The sequence below is a fragment of the Corapipo altera genome, unplaced genomic scaffold, assembly GCF_003945725.1.
Source record: "Corapipo altera isolate COAL_440 unplaced genomic scaffold, ASM394572v1 24, whole genome shotgun sequence".
NCBI lineage: Eukaryota > Metazoa > Chordata > Aves > Passeriformes > Pipridae > Corapipo > Corapipo altera.
Window position 1 is genome coordinate 1,549,200 of NW_020884903.1, and position 19,621 is coordinate 1,568,820.

Sequence of the window (19,621 nt, forward strand, 5' to 3'; positions counted from 1 at the left end):
AACTGGCTTATACTGCTTCCTCTTAATATATATGAAAAGAATTCTTTTCAATTCACTTGAAAAAAAAATGGTTAACAGAACATACTCTTGTTAGTGTTAATCGTTTGTGAATCCCTTCTGCCCTTTAGGAACAGCCTTGTTAGGAGAAAGAAGATGGAATAGAGTCCCTTTCAGACTTTGATGGACACACTGCAGCCATGTAGTGCACTGTCTCTGTTGCATCAGGCTAGCACTGAAGTGATGTGATTGCCAGTGTGGAGGAGAGGTCTGGGTTATGTCCCCAAAGGTCACTGTTGCCAGCAGGCAATACCTAGATATTCCCTGCACTCCCTTAGCTCAAAGGGTCTGATTGTGAGAGCCCTCACATCAAAATGCACAAACAGAGAGAGATTCTTCTGCAATCTCCACGATCAGCCACAGAGCGGGTCACAATGTGGCCTTTGTTACAGCAGAGGACTTCCCTAACATTTACAAAAAAGTTGCATACGAGACAGCTGAAGAACCCAAGGTGAAACACATTTTTAAATGTTGACAGGTAACACTGCCATGCAGACTCTACAGTTGAATCTCGTAACTTCTGTTAGTACCTCGATGAATTGCAGACAAAGTATAATTAAATAAATTAAATTTTAATTCCTGTAAATCCTACAAGTCTTTTCTCTTTTAAATCTTTTTAAATCTTAAGACTCATTAGACAATTCCTTTGGGTCCCAAAAATCATGGAATCATAGAATCATAGAACATGCTGAGTTGGAAGGGACCCACGAGGATCACTGAAGTCCAACACCTGGTTCTGCACAGGGCAGCCCCAAGAATCACCATGTGCCTGAGAGTCTTGTCCAAACACTTCTTGAACTCTGGCAGGTTTGGTGCTGTGACCATTTCCCTGGGGAGCCTGTTCCAGTGCCCAGCCTCCCTCTGGGTGAAAAACCTTTTCCTAATATCCAACCTGAACCTCCTCTGGCACAGCTTTATGCCATTCCCTCAGGTCCTGCTACTGGTCACCAGAGAAGAGGTCAGTGCCTGCCCCTGGTGAGGAAGCTGTAGACTGCTATGAGGTCTCCCTTTAGTCTCCTCCAGGCTGAAAACACCAAGCGATCTCAGTCCCTTCTTGTATTCTGGAGGATTCCCCTCCAGGTCCTTCACCATCTTTGTAGTCCTACTTTGGATGCTTTCAAAGAGCTTCTTATCTTTCTGAAACTGCAGCACCCAAAATTGCACACAGGGCTTGAGGTGAGGCTGCACCAGTGCAGAGCAGAGCAGGACAATCCCCTCCCTCAACTGGCATGTGATGCTTTGCCTGATAACCCCCAGGACACGGTTGGCCCTCCTGGCTGCCAGGGCACTACTGACTCATATTCAACTTGCCATCGACCAGGACCCCCAGATCCCTTTTCTGTGGCACTGCTCTCCAACATCTCGTTCCCCAGACTATACGTACATGCAGGGTTGACCTTTCCCAGATGCAGAATCTGAAGTAAAATTAAAGTTGACAGAATGATATTTTGAAGAATATTTTGTAGAATACAAAGACAGGCAAAATACAGAATTCCTGTGGTTTCAATGCTAACCGATACAATAAGATGATAGCTTATTTTCAAACAGAGCTTTGTAACAAAGAGCAATGAGATTCATGTGTTTTCAGAATTCTGCTGGGCCACAGGGTGAGAAAATTAATAATGAAATAAAATCATATTCTGCCTCTCACTCAAATTCTCCGTTACAAGGGGGGCTGAGTGACAGCTCTGTGAAATCAGTGAGCTTGATAGTTTAAATATTTGCTCTGCTAGATGTTAGAGAAAGGACTGGGAAGCTTTAGGATCTACTGTATACAACTTGCCTAACATTTGCGAGATAATCAGAAACAGAAGTGTAGATGGATTAGGGGGTTAAATGTTGTCTGATATGTACCCCTCTCTGTGATCAGAAGCCACCAAGCATGGAGAGAAGGAAATAAGCAGGCAGCAAACAGTATAGGGTCTCCAGGAAGGAACCAGAAGGTGAGAGATTTGGGGCAAGGGTGAACTGTGCACTGAACTGTGCACAAAAATACTATTTCCCATTGCTGTCTCTTCCTTTGCCTGGAATTTGTATACATTTTATTTAAAAGGAAGATAAATAATGGTACATGACTGCTTCCTAACAATTCAGAACAATTCTTAATAAAGAAGAATAAATGTTGTTTCCTTGTCAATGCAACCTACCATCCTCTTTTTTACATTTGAGAGGAGCTGAGCAAGTGTTTATACTGACAGAAAGATTGCAATGTGAAAAGGTGGATTTTCATCCTGTAATGATCAGGAGAATTTGCTTCCTTCATCTTCCTCATTCCTATGAATGTGATTAATTGTGGTGAAGCAGGTTCAGGACCCACCAAATTAAATGAAGTATAACAGCCCACAAAAGTAAGATGTCCTGTCTCTCTCTGTAAACAAGGATTAAGTGCTGGTTTTAACTACAAGATGACTTTATTGCTCCTATTTGTTTTATGGATTCTTTACTATCCGTTACTTAATTGAACTCAAAGCACAAGCCTGGCTTTATCATTACTGAGCCTGTGAGTAATCATTAGGTGTCACTGAGCCAGCTCTTCATGTGCTTAGACATGTGGTTAGACAGACTTTTACTTTGGAGATAGGATAAGAATAGCTTATTGGATCTGGCTTGGCTATCCTGAAATCAATGTATGGTATCAGATCCTGAACAGCACACTTCTGCACTACATATGGAAGATAAAATTTAGGGTCAGTAGGCCTGCTTTGCTGTTGCATTTCATCAGAATTCTAAACGTACACCAGACCAAAACCAGTCACACACAGTTGAATCAGTCTCCTTGTGCCCATGGAAATACCCTGCTTCCTTGCAAAAATCTTTCCGCAGAAAGCTTTCTAAATTATATCATCATATTTCTCCTTACTGCCACTCTTTAACCCTTTCTCCTTTTTTTTTTTTTATTCCACCCTGAAAACAATTGCAGCTCATTCAGTGGAGTTGCTATAATTGTTCCTCAGTGCTTTTAGAGTCATACTTCTCTCCCAGCTCTTTCCATCTAGTAAGCCAGGATCTGAGATCCCTGCTGTGTTTAATTTAGTCAGTGTTTCAGATTAGCTCACCACTACCCGTGTGTGTGAACAAAAGAAACTGAGCATGAGCTTTTTGATTGCTACTTACTTAACAAGACTGGTTTTCAGCTTTTCTATAGGAGCAACAGAATCAGCTTAGTGAAAACTTTTTATTGTTCTGAACTTCTGTACAGACACTGAGAAAAAAAGAGCAAATGAGACAGAATGGGTTGAAGGTGAAAAACCTCTGTCAGGAACAGAGGTTTTCTGCTGCGAGAGTTCCCAGTTAACAGCCTGGGCTTCTTGAACTATTTCTGAGACAGGCAGGCTGATTGCTGAGTCAGTGCACATTTAGTGTCCTTCAAGAATTAATTAAAAGCAGTGAACAATATGCTTTGCTTCCTCAGTAGGACTTTTTTTTCCTGAAACTGTTTTGACCATCTTTGGCTGGAGGAAATGGGAGACAACTGCCATTATCACATAAAGGCAAGACCACTTCCTCCAGGACAAGAGTCCCAGGTATATGGGTCAAAACAGCAGCTGGAGGTCATAGACAGACTGACAATAATTGAAGAAAGTTTGTACCAGACCACCTGGAAGCAAGCTTCAGATGTTTACCAGTAAGGATTAAGCACCTCTGCCTAACCTTTCTCATTACAGAAATTTTACACAGCTTGATTTAATCCAGGTTGAGATAACAAGCCTCATAGATGAAGTTCTCAGGAGACTTTGTTCAGCTGATTTTCCAAATAAGCTCTGTACTTTAATATTGTTGTAAATGCACATTAATTACCCGGGAACCTTAGATGTATTTGGTAAAGCTGGTTGCCACAGCAGTTGTTGCCGTGCTACATGGTCTGTTTTGCATTTAGCTTTTTGGTATGGTAGTATTACAAAATAAGCATACTCGCTGTGGGGAGAAAAGCAGCAACCCACCAAGCCTCTTTCTTCCTAATATGGTGAAATAAAAAGCCTTAGTTTGAGCCAGCTGAAGTGGTGATGGAGTTGAGGCCCAAGGAGCAGGGTCATGGTCAAGATTCACACTGGAAGGGCAGGAAATGTTTAAATTCTCTGACCATGATTAAATTATGGAACCCAATGATGCTATCAGAGCTGCCCTTTTCTCCTCCTAGCACATGTTTGATTCCAGACTGGTGAGAGTGTTCCTTACTGCAATTGCTGGTTTGGGATCTATGGGCTGTGCTATATAGCACATGTAGGAACTTATTTTTCACAAAGGTTTATATTAAGTAGGGACATGAATTTCTCAGTGGGCAGCAGTGTGGGGGTTTCAGGCAGAGCCCTGAGCTGAAGCGGAGGCTGGTGAGGGGCAGGCTGCGGCAGGAGGATAGGCACCGGGCTGGGCTGTCTCCTCTGCTCTCACAATGTCCAGAGAACAGGGGCCCCAAACGCCATTAGAGTGCCAGGAAGTTTTGCCTTTTTCCTTATTTGTGTTCACTATCACCTTTTAAACAAAAGAGCTCAGCTTTTCACAGCAGCAAGCAGTTGGTCAGTGGTAGCTGTTTCCCCCATCCCCCTGCCAGCTCCCAGCTGAAGAGATGGGGTTTTCTGGCTGCTTCTCAGGGGTTGTGCTTCTGCTGGTTAAAACCTCTGCTTGGGGACGCTTGGTACAGTATTAACTCGTGATAGTTAGGTCATGATAAGTGAGACATGCTTTTTTTTCTTACTTGCTGACGCAGGGAAGAGAGACAGTTGAATCCATAAAAAAAAGGGAAACCCATAAGAAACCAGAGGCTGACACATCCAGAATACATAATCCCAGTGATTATAATTTATCAGGTACCCTAGTCATCTGAGGCTTTGCAAACAAAAGCCGACTGAAACACATCTCCCCAGAGGGAAAGCTACATGGAAAACACTCAAATAGCTTTAACCACTGTTGTGTCACAAATTCCTCTTAGATTTGGTGACTGTGGCTTGTTCTAATTAAAACAGTAACGGTTTCACCACTGTGTTTTAAAGTAAACAATCATTTTCTGTTTATAAGGGAGAAAAAGGAGAAAAGTGAAGATAGCACTTCTCTGCCTGGAGTACATGTCTCCACAGCCCCATAGCACATTTTCTCCTGCAGTGTTGTCACCCATCACAAAGCTTTGCTTCTCAGCAGCTCTCCAAGAGCACATGGGCAGTTTTGGCAGCTGAATCATCCATATAACAGCTGCATGTGTTCAGAAAAAGGCAAAGGCCTGAGCTTTAACTTTTATAAAGCCTGATCACATCCAAAGCTGGATTTGGTGTGCTCCATTGTTTCTACCACAGCTCCCTAACCTGGGACTCAGACCTAGCCCAGAAGGAACCACTCAGATAGAGCAAGGATGCTGCAGGAGCCTCAAGAAGGCAGCTAGCCCTTCACTGGCAAGGAAGGGTGAAGCAGAGGCAGGCAGCACAAAGAGGAAAAAGTATGTTTGGTCAGCTTTATTAGATAACATATTCTTTATACATCCATTACCAAAACTTTGACACGGAGGGAAATACTGAAAAGGAAATCTTTTTTTTTTTTTTTTTTTTTTTAGTGGAGTAAAAGTGTTGCCTGTGTTTTTAAACAAAGGCGTGTTGTGAGAATCATGCCATACAGAAAAGGAAGACAAAGGGAAACTACATTTGAATTAATTCAGATAAGTGAAGGCCAGAAGACCTTATGACAGAACTTTCCATTAATTCCTGTAGTCTAGCTCTCTGCCGTAATTGCGTTACTTCCTAACTCTTCCTAACTCTTTTGTACAAATATTGTTGTGGTTATTATTACTGATTACTGTATCTACTACAATTATACTTACAAAAGCTGTTTACAGTATTGCAGCCGTAATAATGTGAAAGAGCAAAGTCAGATGAGACTTTCATGGTGGATGTTGTATTAGATTTTGAATTAACTTATATAACTGTCTTCAGCTGCAAGTACTTACAGTGGGAAAAGACCAGAACAAAAGAGTAAGGAACAAACTTTGTTTTAATTCAATCACTGTATTGAATCTTAGGTTTAAACTTGATTTTTAGTGAATCATAATTTTTTGAACCTGTGATCAAAGCCTTCTGCCTGACCCTAGAATATACTATTTCAATTCAAAGACAAATTTTGTTAAATTTTTTTCTATTTTAACTTAATTTAAGAAAAAAAAGAAATCTTTTTAAATAAATTTTTTTTATTTTTTTTTTAACCTTTTCAAATAAAAGGTAATGATTTCTCTGAATTAAAGTATTTCAAGTTTTGAATTGTTTTCTGGAGCCAGTATAAGTTTATAAAATATTTCAGGGTTCCTAAGTCTCATTATTTTTCCCCAGAGTTTTCACTGAAAAATTTCAGCCAGCCAGCAAAACAAGAAGGGATAGAAAGAGGTACAAAAAAGTTAAAATAGTTTTCCAACGTGTCATTAGATGGATGTCAGTATTACAAATAGAAATTTCATCTCCTGTGTTCCTCTCTAGAGTGAGAAACACTAAACATTAAATAGATAAATTATTAGATGCAAAATAAATGTCTAGCCATAATTGTTATGAGCAACAGAGGTCATTACAATTACTAGAACAGTTTACTTAGTCTCTGAAATCTTGTTCCTTCCTCCCTGGTACAGTCACAGGTGAAGCCCTAGTTGCCTGCTCCATCTTCATGGCACAAGTTAGCATGATAGAAAGGTAATTTTATTTGTATTACTGTCTCTTCAGAAAGTCCCTCTCTCGTTGTCGAAGAATTAACAGGATGCTTTCAAATGAGTCAGCACCTCCTCCTACATTCAGTCGCTCCAATTCGCAGGCCTCCATGGACAGCACTTCCATGGAGGACTTCTGGTGTGAAGTGGAGAGCATCAAGGAGAGCAGAGAAGATGGATCTGAAGAAGCAACAGTCTTAGAGTTCAAACCTGCTGATGGTGAGCACACAAACACCACTTCTTCCTTATGCCTTGGCTTTGCCTTCTCACTAAAGAGTCATGCCCTGATCTCCTTTCTCATGCCATTCAGTATGAGCAAAAGTACTAGGCTGGGTCACTGTACCTCTGCTTCTGAACATCACAGTCAGTCAGTGGAAAGAAGCAATAATTCACTCTGGTTTATAACTGGAGCTGGTAATTAACTTCTGAAGTAAGTTTTTTTTGGACTGACTTTGTGCTTCAGGAGAACAGATACGGTGTAATTCATAAAGGAGAGACACTCAATGAAAGCTAAATCTCCAGCATTACATAGACTAAACCAAAACATTTAAAGTGAAACAATTTATTTTGTTAAATTTATTTTGTTAATAATTCATTTAGTATGCTGGAATTTTAAATTTTCTGGCTTTTGGTAGGATATAATGCAGAAGTTATTAAAGTCTTGAAGAATTTTTTGGTTAGATGTTGTTTAATGCTATCAGGAATTTGATAACTGCCTGTTTCTATGAGATTACCCAATTTGGATATAATTCAAGAAGAGTTTAGACTTTAGTTCAGAGGTAAGTCTGAATATATGGATGCCTGCATTGTTCAGACTCCCCACTTGACCAAATTCATTCATCACTTATGCAACATATCCTGAAGGTATTACTACCTCATTCTGTTATCTTAACCTTTTCCTCTCTCTTGTTTTGTACTGTATTTGGAAAAACACATAATAGTCTGTACTGGCTTGTTGCAGTACAGCTTTGTGTTAGATTTGATAACATGTAGAACAACAGTTCACTTTTTTTTCCGGTTTTGACCCCATTTACAAATGCATTATATTGTGCAACAAAAAATACCAGGTGTTACTATAGGATGAAAAAGAATTTCTTCTGAGGTCATGACCCACTGATAACTCTTTCTTGAGAACATCTTGTGGCTCATGGCTGCTAGTCTGGTAATTACTGATCTAGGGATAGATTTTGAAGCAATGGCATGTTCTTTCCTTGCAATTATTAACACAAGTGATGATGAGGTTTTTTTTACTTTGACATGCAATGAGATGTCATTAGTTCTGCTCCCAGGAAGAATGGTGAAAAGGGGGGAAAAGTACTACAGTATTAACAAACAAATATGTAATCAGTCATGGTAAGTAACTTACACAGAGGTATCTAACTCCAACCACGTACTGTTCCCATTGGAAACACCTCCCACTCACTAGTTCCCAGTAGGGCTCTCTTGGAAGCCAAGGGAGAAGACGGGTTCACCAGAAATCTTGGTCTGCTATGAGGGTTATGGTTGGTCAGCTTAAATCTGAACTGCACTCCTCTGTTCCTTATTGGGAAAATTCTTGTCTGATCATACTCTTTAACTTGGAGACCTTAGAAAGAGGTTGTGAACCTATTGGGTGTCTCTCCTTCATTCAGTTGTCAGCATGAGCTGACAGGTGTCTCTGACTTGTCTACACCATCAGGAGAATGTCACATATCTGTGAGTTACCAAGCTGTGTAAGTTAGTAGGGAAAGTCAGTAAAGAACCTCATTTTCCAGAAAGTTTTCCATCACTTTCATTACTGCTGAACTAAATCTTCACAACAGCCCAAACTCTGCTGCAGTCCTGTGTTACCCTTTGTCTGATTACACCTCATTACAATGCATTGATTTTTTCCCCTCTGACATGAATTAAAAATGAGACTGCAAGTCAAAGTGCAGCACATCTCCACACTTCGTTTACCTTCGTTTTGTTGTTTTAAACATATATATATATATATATATATTCCATACACTCACACACAACCAGGCAGTGTTTATCCTAGTTATTAAGATCAGGAATATATTCAGTTTGGGATTATAAATCTTGGAAGTTCTATTAAGGTCCTAATAAGATAATTCTCCTTGCCAAATCAGTGTGAAAACCCTTGGGGCAAAATAAAAACAAATATTCATCGCCCTTTTGAAATGTCTTTCAGAGGAAGAGATGCAAGATCCTTAAAAAGAAGACCAAAGGGTGATAGCGGCCAGGCACCACTGATACTGTCAAAACCACAATGTGGTTTGCCAGACAACACATGCAAGGGACAGACAACAGCACACTTACTCTGCTGATGTTAGTAAATACAATCAAAAAAGAACAGAAGATTATAACAAGTGACACAAGGGGTGAAAATGTGAAAATGTAGGGGAGGAGGAAGGCATGGGGTATTTAAGATGTCTGTGATGTACTGAGCTGCTGCTTTATAACTTCATGTTTCAAGGCTGGGATGCTGTGCATTGTTTAAGATTATATCTGTGAGTTATTTCAGGTTATATCTGAAATTCAAAGCAAGACACACCTCTTTCCTAGCAATCTCTATGAGAAAAAGATAATTACCTTCTCAATTATCTGTTTATCTTCTGGTGGAGCACAGTATCAAGACCCTGCTGTATAAGTAGCTAACTGTCAAAATAAGATTTGTAAAACAACATGAGGGGTTTTTAACCTATGTTTAAAACCTATGTGACATAAGATTTTGAAGTTTTTTTAATGCATAAATTTCTTCTCTTTGATAGTTTTATTCCTCTGATTGCTGTTGCTATTTCTTAGTCTATTGTTTGTGAGTGGTTGGAACAGGAAGAGGCCAAAAGCCAGAGAAAACAAGTGGTAAGCAGGCAGAATTTCATGTCTGCCTTACTATTTTTCATAGCATCATGAAAAACGAGTTTGATTAAAAACTCAATACTTGGAAAGAATATGTCAAGACAAAAGCTAAAATTAATATAATTAAAAAACTGAAACATGTACAGATGTGGCTCCAACAGCAGCACACAAGAATGAGAAGAGATGTTCTTAGAAAGAAGAGTGAGGAGGGAAGTTCAAAACTTACAAAGACGGGAAGGGAACACTGTAATCCTGTCTGTGGATACAGAAAGGATAAGAGCGGAGAAGCTGTTTCAAGGCATACAGGACTGGTCACACCCCTGGCTAACACAGAGTAAGGGTTTTAGAAGCAGCTATTTTTGCAGAGCTTTGTAAAGAGGCAGGGCAGTTAACAATGAAGTCAGTGATGGCACATGCATAAGATGCTTTTGCTTGTCCCTGCAGCCCAGTCCTGTAATTTTCTCTTTTGTGTATCTAGCTGCCAAAGTGCAGCAAACTGGTGTCCATCAATCAGCCTGCATTCTGATGTCAAGAAGAGGCAATAAAGGGAGAGTGGAAATACCAACCTGCCATTAAGACCAGCACTGGGACAAGAACAATAAGTGCATTGACTAGTTGTTTTATAGAACATGCTGCAAATTAATCCATTTCCTGTTTGACATGTTTATTTGTAGTACCTCTTCTTCAGTTAGAGCCGTAATGAAATTAGTGTCCTGTCTCAAGCAGCATACTGCTGAGCTAGGATTGCTCCCAAAACTGAAATGAAGGACCTCAAAATCTCCTATGTGATGAGAGATTTTAAAAGACTGTGACTATTTACTTTAAAAAGCAGACAAATAAAAAAGCAATGGCAGCAAAATTTAAAATCCCTAAATGATTCAGAGAAGGCAGACTGGGAGCTTCTGCTAGTCCAATAATGAAAAGGCATATTAATTTAATGTAACAGGTAGCAAGCTGAAAACCTGCATTGGCTTTGCCTGGACAGGTTTTGGTAGCGGGGGGACTGCAGGTGTGGCTCTGTGAAAAGATACCAGAAGCTTCCTCCATGTCCGATAGAGCCAGGATAGAAAACAATTTTTCACACAGTGCCTAATCTCACTATGGAACCAGTTGCAGTGTTGAACCAGCTGAGAAACAAGATTCAAGAAGATATGATACCTAACATGCAAGGATGGCTATTTTTTCATATTCCACCCCTACCTGACCTCTTTGATACCGACCCCCTCCTGAACCTTGCTCTTTAGTGAGCAGCTCTGGTTCTTAATCGTTCAAAACAAGCTGCTGGACTGGGTGGACATCACCCTTCTCTTAGTGTAGCTTCTTCACTAGGAGTCTGACTACCAGCTGGCCCTCTGACATCTCAAATTCCATTGTTAGTGTGCAAATACATTATTCTGTTGTATACATGTCTTCGGTATTTTTGTTTATTTGAATTCGAATACCAATTTAAATTCCATCAGCCAAAGGTCTTTATCCAGTAGAGCATGCTAAAAATTGTAAGCATGGCATAAGTGGTAACTGAGGAGATTTATGCTCTTGCATTAGGCGTTAGCTTTTAAGGACCTTGCTGTGTCAGGCTTGCTACTCTGTTGCCTTTTTCACACGCCTATGCTGATGCACAGGTTAGAAATGCCTCTTCTGTTCTTCTGGTAAGCCTCTCCTGTGCAGACACTGACAAACTGGAAGTGGAGAGCATGTTGACAAAACCATCTTTACTTGCATTTGTGCCCTAGAAAAGGTTGGAATTGGAGTCTTGTCAAGGTAAAGGCTATGGCAGCAAGGTGAAGGTCATGCCATCTCCTTTCCTTCAGGCCCCTCGCCCTTCCTTGCCAGACCTGGTAACACACTCTCTTCCTTCACAGAAGGGGAACTGGAGGCAGAATGGCTGCAAGATGTAGGTTTATCTACGTTGATCTCTGGAGCTGAAGAGGAGGATGGCCAAGCTCTGCTGTCCACTCTGACCAGAACTCAAGCTGCTGCCGTACAGAAGAGGTACAACACCTACACTCAGACCCTGAGGAAGAAGAACAAGCACACAGTCCGGGATGTGCGAGACATCTTTGGCACCAATGACTCTCCTGTAAGTATCTCAGTGAACACCTTTGATATTAATTTTTATGCAATTTGCAGGTAACTCACCAAAGTTTCTACCAGGCAGGAACCTTTTTCTGCTGACAGTGTACAGACAGACAGTGGCAACTCCTGACCCTAAAATCAGACTTTTAATACTCTATATGCTACGTTTTGAGAAGAAAGGAAGACACCAAACACAATAGATGGTGCACAGTTTTGCAACTAACCTGTAACATGATGTTGTATCTGTTACCAGTCTTCCTCCTGCAATCTCCTACCAAGACTAACATTTACTCCTTTATTTTTTGGAAATTGGTGAGTTACTCTTGGCAGCTATTCAAATTTTTGACGGCTTCTGGGGACACTTGCTATTTACTCAGCAGTCTCAGTGGTGAAGTAAAACTTCTCTAATGAAGCAACTGGGGTTCAAATATGCATAAGCAATTAAACACCTGCCAGCATGATTCCAACTGGTACACTGGCAGTTACATTTCACTTATGTAGCAAATGAAAATCTGTTAACTGTTCATTTGCTTCATGGCTTCAGAAATGAATGTTACCTCTGGTGGTTTCTTCTGCTTTTCCCTGAGGATAGCCCTAAATGAACCAATTCCTAGCACTACATGTTTTGACTGTTGAATGCAGTAAACTGTGTGAGTTTAGTTCAATACTCAAAGCAACATGCATGATTTTATCTTTGTCACTCATGATACCTTAAATGGGAGTCACCAGTAAGCTCACACTCTCACCTTTGAAATTAATATTAAAGTTTTTGCCATCACAAAACTCCAAGAAACTCTTTTTCATTATGATTTTTCTTTGTCCTTTTCTATTTGTCCTATCTTCTCCTCAAGGCTTGGCATCCTGGACTATTTAAAATAAAAAAAAAAATTGGGGCACAAAATTGTAACTTCATAGTTATGATAAAATCGAAAAGATATAATGGCCAGAAAGTTAACTTATTTGTCTCCAAATTTAAGTATCTGGTTACTTTTGAACCTCTTACGGATATCCCACAAATACATCCAGAAGTATCCGGTAGTTTGTTGTGGTCAGACTTTAGTGAGAAATAATCAAACATGTTTACATGAACGTTAAAAAGCTGATGATTCTTCTAATTAGATTAGCACACTTCTCCTGACCCAAGTCTTTGTAAACCTTAATGTGTTTAAAAAAACTAAAGTTTCCTAATAAAATTTAATCAGAAAAATAAATGTTATACCCGTTCTCTCAGATAGGCACGTTATTGATGTATTTTTGACCTACTTATTTTCTACTTTCTCATTTTCTGAAGTTTCTCAGTTGCTAGAGGAATTTGTATCTTCAGAGCCAATTGCCTTTCAAATCACTTTTTTACTTCCTCTGAAATTCAGTTCACTTACTACTTCTGCATTTTTAAAGTCTAAAAGATAAAATCAAATAAGTAATTAAGTCTTCTAATTTTTCTTCCCACAAAAATATGCAGTTACACAGGTGCTTAACTAAATGTTAAACACCGATGCACAAATACAACTGCAGAACACACCATCACTTCCCTCCAATGGACTGTGACAGATTGTATTTCTAAAAGCCTGCAAGGTTCCCAGCACCCTTTTGGCTTTCCTATTGACCATTGCTCCTATCTCTGATGCTTATTATGGGATTTAGGAACTTTGTGCTAATTATCAGCTCTTCAGGGATAAACACACTTCAGAAGAGCTTGTGTTCCCGACCTAAGGGTTTCCCAAGCAGTCTTTGTTAGGGGGTATCAGTAGTCCCTCATGCTCTGCTGCCTCTCTGGGCACGGCACTACAGCTGGCGGTGAATCTTTGTGATGAATCTGCTTAGGAAAGAGATCCGCATTAAAAACAACCCAGCAAAAAGAAAAGAGTGACAAGAGACGGGAAGGGGCAAATCTTTACAGCATAGCTGTTGAAGAGAGGCTGGTAAGGAGACTGCTTGAAATGACGTGAAGTTTTGCTTTCCCATCCTGCCTTTCTGTTGGGAAGGAAGAAGTAATCATGGTGCAAATAGCAAAACAGCTCTAATTGTTTCACGTAACTCTATAATCCTCCCCATTAGGAGGATGGATTTACACCTTCTACCCAACGACCTAAGAATTGCAAGAGCCTAGAGGGATGGGTTACAGAATGGTTTACTGTCTTCTGTGGCTAATGATGAGATAAAAGGTGATTAGCTCAGTAAGGTCACCTGAGATGAGATTTAGGGGATCACTAAAGAGGTGTAAATAGTTGTCATCCGGAGTGGAGGAAAAGAAAAATAGATTTGCCCTAGTTTTTTGTCTCTGTTCTGAAAAAAAAAAAAAGCCTCCCTGCTAGATGTTTTGCTACTACTGCCTGGTGGCCAGCCTCTGTGGGAGTCAACAGAGAGCAAAGGGTGCTTTTTCAGTCATCCTACCTTGAGGTCCATCCCCTCCGGGCAGGAGTGTTCCCTCAACAGACAAAGTGGACTCAAATAAAAGGAAATGCAGCCATTCCTCGTTTTGTTTGGATTTTTTTTCTGTTGCCTATCCTGGAAATGTGCCATGATCCCTGGGGGCAAAATGCTGCCCCGGTGATACATCATCCTTGCAAGAGCCATGCCTTGGAAGAGCAGCCTGTCCCAGCTGAGGTGCTTTTGCTCTGCTTCAGATAGGTCTGCAGCCAGGAGCCTCGACTGACAGCCACAATACGGAGTTTTAAATTGGATGGTTTATTAATCAGTGTGGCCTGATTTTTCTTACTGGTGATACCCTGCTGCTTCCATCAGAAGCCATTGGCGTTGCTAGTGCTCAAAGCCTAGAAAAATCAGCAGAATACAAATGAACACACACACATTGATTTTGTTATTGGAGGGAGGAAGTGCATCATGTTCATTAACAGCCCAGCTCTGCCTTGTGAAACTCCTTAAGAGTTTTTAGAAGCATTTTACTTCAGCAATGCATGAGAAAATCGTGTCCTGATTAAGGAGAAATCACTAACCCAGAGCTATTTGCATGAAAACGTGTTTGTAATGACAGTGCTTGGAAATACAAATATATTCAAAGCATTGGCAAATTGCCTTTATTTCCCTTAGCTGCAGGGCTGACAACAGAATTTGGTTGCTTAGGTGCTCCAATGATTTGGTTTTACATCTTCTACAATGCGGGTAGCTACTAAAGAACTATCTACCTCATCTCCAGCTTCTCCTTGCTCTTCTGATTTCCTCTCCCCTTTGGAAATTCCTGTGTACATTGTGGCAGTAAACAGTGGTTTCATTTTTAATATGTCTAATGAATTGCTTTCAGACAGAAATCAGGGTATGAGAAGCTTTACCTTAGCTGGAGCCCCAGCCAGATGAATAAAGTTGTTCCAGTTTAGTTAAGGACGCAGTTTGACTCTTGGTCTTTCACATTCATTAAGATCTTCCACAGTTTTTTATTCTTCTTTTATACTACAAAAAAAATCTGGATCTTTAAAATTCATGTATTAAAAAGATTTTATTTCCAGTCTTCCCTTTCTTTTTATCATATTATCTTAAGATTTTAAAAAAGTAAAATGGGGGGGAAGGAAGACATTTTCACAAAAGGGACATAGATTTGGCTTCTTTGTACACTCTCACTGTGGAGACTCAGAAAAGAGACTGAGAATATGACATTTTAGCTACCCCTGATACTGTGCATGGTCCACATTATTCTGTAATTGCCAGAAGCTAGAGCAGCCCACAGGCTGTTGCAAGCCCTGATGGGTGTGAAGCAGAGGTGTGCTATCTGCTCCTTTCCTCTGGCTCTGTTGTGCTTTATGGAAGCGGGTTACTGCAGGTACTTCGCTATTGACTTCACCCTTGTAACAAGGCTGGAAGTATTTTTTTCCTTAATAAACTTGACTCATTGTAAATCTGTTCTGAAAACTTACAAGGGTCAGACATTCTGAGCACTGAAAGTAAATAAATGAGTTGCTAATGTTTACCATTAATTTTTCCATCTGGAACTTAAGCAGAAGCATAAGTACTTTTATGGTTGATTTTCCCAAACTGCTGAGACAGGTCTAACCATCCCCTCCACTTCCATACTCCCACCTGAAATTTATAGTATTTTTTAATGTCCTGAAGCTTTTTATGTAAATGTTGTGGGATTTTATCATAAAAGCATCCTATAGTTCTCCTTTTCAAAAAATCAGTGGTCCTTCCAGTCTTCTGGCAAAGGAAGTCCATGTGACTCAAATCCTGTTTGCTCTCAAGTTTGCAGGCTATTGAATGGACTCTCTCAGGAGAGATTTTATTCATGTTACATTTGACTTTGTTACCCAAATAGCTCAGAGGATAAGGCAGAATAAAACAACCGCAACATTATTTCAGGCTTCCAATTTGAAGAGCTGCCTGTCTATATGACATTTTTTAGCAGCCTGAATGTTGCTCCTGTGTGTTGGCTACAAACGGGGAAGACAAAATTTCTGCCCTGAGGCATTGCTGGTTTTTGATAAACAGCCGATTTAGCAATTTAAAAAGCAATTTAAAGAGCGGGTATTGAGGGCTCACGGGGTCTCTCAGATGCAGGTTCAGCTAGAAAACTGGAGCTGCTCCATCAGGCTCAAAGGGGGTGAGGCAGCAGGTTTGAGAAAGGCGGAGGCTCCAAGGACTCCCAAAAGGATGCAGAAGACAGCAGAAAAAAAATACAAGAAAGGTTTGGAATATTGTAGTCGTTTTCACAGAGTAATCTTCAGACTATTTCTTTAATTCATGACCTTGATTATGGTGTTTGTTGTTTTGTTTTTTTACCCATGAACACAGATGAGCTGCTACTGCCCCATGTACACAGAAACACTTGAATTTGTCTTTATGAGTCACCGAACTGCTGAGAACAAGGCCTAAATTCCACTGCCAATAAGAGATGACTGAAAGTCACCCCCTGGGCTACTAAGCTCTTTCTCTGCAGTGCAGAATGACTTTTGTAGTGGAAAGAAATTAATTTTACTATAGAAAATTTCTTTGTTCCCTCAAAACGTTTTTTGCAGTCCACTGATAAAAATGTTAGTATGTGGGAGGACATCTGCCCATTAATAACTTGCTGATGCCCAAATTGCAAGAGACACCAAAGAAGCCTGATTTCTGACAGGTGCCTGGGAACAGCAGATATTCAACATGTGCCAAAGATTCTTCAAAAAGATTTGTGGCCAAAATGATTAAAAGCAGGATGAATTACAGTTCTACGAGGACTTTTTTCTTAGTATAATTCTGTACAGCAATTTACTTAGCTAATTTCAGTCATTATATAGGACAGGACTCATTAGGTACAGCAAGCTGTAATATTACTGACCTCAACATGATCCAAATCTATACAGGCTGAGCAAAATTAATTCTCAGTCTTGGCTATGAAAAATATACTCTTGAGAATCACAACAGATTGTTCTATCTTTTCAAAACAGTGTAAGCTGAGAATGATACACTGTTGCTTGAACTGTAGTAGTTTTTGTCCATCGACTTTTACTTTCACTGTAGTCTGATCATTTTTACTTCCTTATCAGCTCACGTTTGAGACAGTTCCGGTGCCACCAGTTCCTTCTAACGGTATCCAGCTCCCTGGGCAGAAGGCAGTTTGGAAATCAGTTACCTGTGAGTATGACAACATGTAACCAGTATTCACTTTCTCCTGGAAAAATGATAGACAGACCCTTTTGTGGTTCGGGGGTTAGTCCCCTCTTTCATGTTGAGGCAGTGCTGCATATATTTCCTTAAAATCATTGTCAGCTTATTGTCATGCAGGACCCAAAGTTTCCTATTAACGGCCGGTGTTGTACTACTCAGACTGCTGCCCTTGAGGCATCAGCATCTAAAAAATACTGATCATGGCAAGGCTGGGATTGTTAAAACAATCGCTAAACCATATTTTGCAGAATTTGTCCAAACTATGTCATCAGTGTATTTTCTTTTTGCATATCATGACAAGATAGATTCTTATTTTCCTCCAGATTTCTCTGGTACTGCAGAAACTGCAGTATTAGAAACAGATCATTTTCCTGGTTCTGCCCTATTATTCTGATCCACTAATGGTGTTACCCCTTAAATGCTTTGTCCTGACAGTGACTGGCACTGCTAATGAAAGCAATAGCTCTACTCTACTCAGTGTCTGGATAACTGTTAGTAGCCTTCCATGAGAAAGTCCATCTTTTATTTTGAAAGCTTTTCCCATCCACATTGTTCAGGGCTTAACTAAATTAATATTAATATCAAGTTACTAAACTAGTCCCTTGAATGTTTACCTCTGGGTATAGTGCCACAGGCATTTTCCTTGGTGGCTAAAGCTGCTCTCCTGATACTTCTGCTCTTCAAGCAGTTGTACTGGAACAGATGGGGAACCAAATTCCCAGGGCTACCCTAGACGGTCTGTGGTCCCAGGTCCAAGGGGGGAAAGAGAGATGGAAAACATCTTAAATGGCTTGGCTATTAGATAAAATCTAAATCCACAGTTCAAAAACTGGAAGCCACTCAATAACACACTTAGCTTTTTTCATATCAGACTTGCAAAATTTGCAATATTTTTGTTGCAAAAAATATTTAAATCCCTGTATCTGTTAATGCAATGATTCAAAAAACATGGGACATGCACAGGTTTATAAAATACGTAATGTTTTTTAATTAACTTTCTGATTTCCATGGCTTTTGAACACATTTGGGTCATGTTAGTAAATTCTTTCCTGCAGTCCTGGGTGATGAAATTTTACTTCACTTTCAGTTAAATTTATGATTATATTCCAGTTAGGTGAGTCTAGGAGTTGGACCTTAAGGGAAAACTAAAAATTGACCTGAGATATGAGAGATCTGTCATGAAAGTTGGCAACACTGGAACTCATGTGTGTTATCACACTTTGGATTCCATGACAATAGCATATTACTGAACTTGATTGTACTGCTTTCAGATATTTTCCTCTGGCATCCACTAATTTCAGGAGGTGACTAAAGAGCAATAAGTCAGTTCACAATATCTACCATAAATGCCAGTAGATATAGTGTTTTTCAAACTGGAATATTGTACATTGTGTCCTGTTTTGGTGCTATACAACTAAACTATCAACCTTGAGAAATTTATGTCTGTGACCACATAAAATATATGCACAGTGTCTTATGATTATAAGTAACCTAAGAAACTGTGTCAACAGCATTTTTCTGTCAAGACCTTTTATTTTTAATTGTTCATTAGACAAGTGCCACCACAGTTTGCTGGCTTGGGTAGACAAGGACAGAGTACAAAAACTTTGGAATTCCTGATAAACAGGAAGTTCCAGCTTGACTATCTTTCTCACAGAAAGCAACAAATTAATAATCTAAAATGAAAATAGGGATTTTATTTCTAAGGGGTTATTTCCTCCAGACAAAACAGGAACATGCTGTGGTTTGCACTGAAACTCCTCTTTGAAGCACTTCCTTTATTACTGTCTCAAGACTTTTGTCATCTTGGTTTAATTTTTTAATGTCTCTGTACTAAATGCAAGCATATATTCAGCATTCATATATAATTTCCCTTATTTTCAGCTAATAGCTGTCTAGACTGCGGACTAGATAAAGGCAGCCCATCCGTAACAGAAGAGCTCTCTTATGAGGTCTCTTTCTCAGAATCCATTACAGTCCTTCCAAAAACCCAAGAGTGGCCAAAAAATCAGAGGTTCAAAAAAGAAGACTCGGCTTTGCCTGTAAGTTTGTTCTCGACATATTTCTTTGGTTGTTTTCTTTAATACAGCAATTTCCTGCTTTACACCCCAGCACTGTTGGAGTCTGTTAAGATACATGAGCTGTCCTTTTAGACACATGCTTTGTAGAGACTGCCTCCTGTGCCTGCCTTCTGCCTGTGATTGACTCCCAGAGAGGCACCAAAGTTAATATGGATATCCAAGCCAGGTCTTTACTTGTACCCATCACAGATGAATATGTGTAACTCAGTCCACAAATATTGCATCATCCACAATTTTTTCATACAGAAATAAAAATCTCTTACTGGCATGAAAACTAACAATCATTTTCATTATGGGT

General features: G+C 39.8%; 1 protein-coding gene across 2 annotated transcripts in view; it reads left to right on the forward strand.

Annotated features, from left to right (window-relative positions):
* The window catches only part of ARHGAP28 (Rho GTPase activating protein 28), a 73,910-nt gene that overhangs the window by 34,597 nt on the left and 19,692 nt on the right, over positions 1 to 19,621 (forward strand). For both annotated transcript variants that reach the window (XM_027650957.1, XM_027650958.1), the window contains exons 2-5: positions 6,744 to 6,946; positions 11,431 to 11,648; positions 17,122 to 17,209; positions 19,127 to 19,284. In XM_027650957.1, the coding sequence (XP_027506758.1) occupies positions 6,744 to 6,946; positions 11,431 to 11,648; positions 17,122 to 17,209; positions 19,127 to 19,284 (667 nt within the window). The remainder of the gene's footprint in view (positions 1 to 6,743; positions 6,947 to 11,430; positions 11,649 to 17,121; positions 17,210 to 19,126; positions 19,285 to 19,621) is intronic.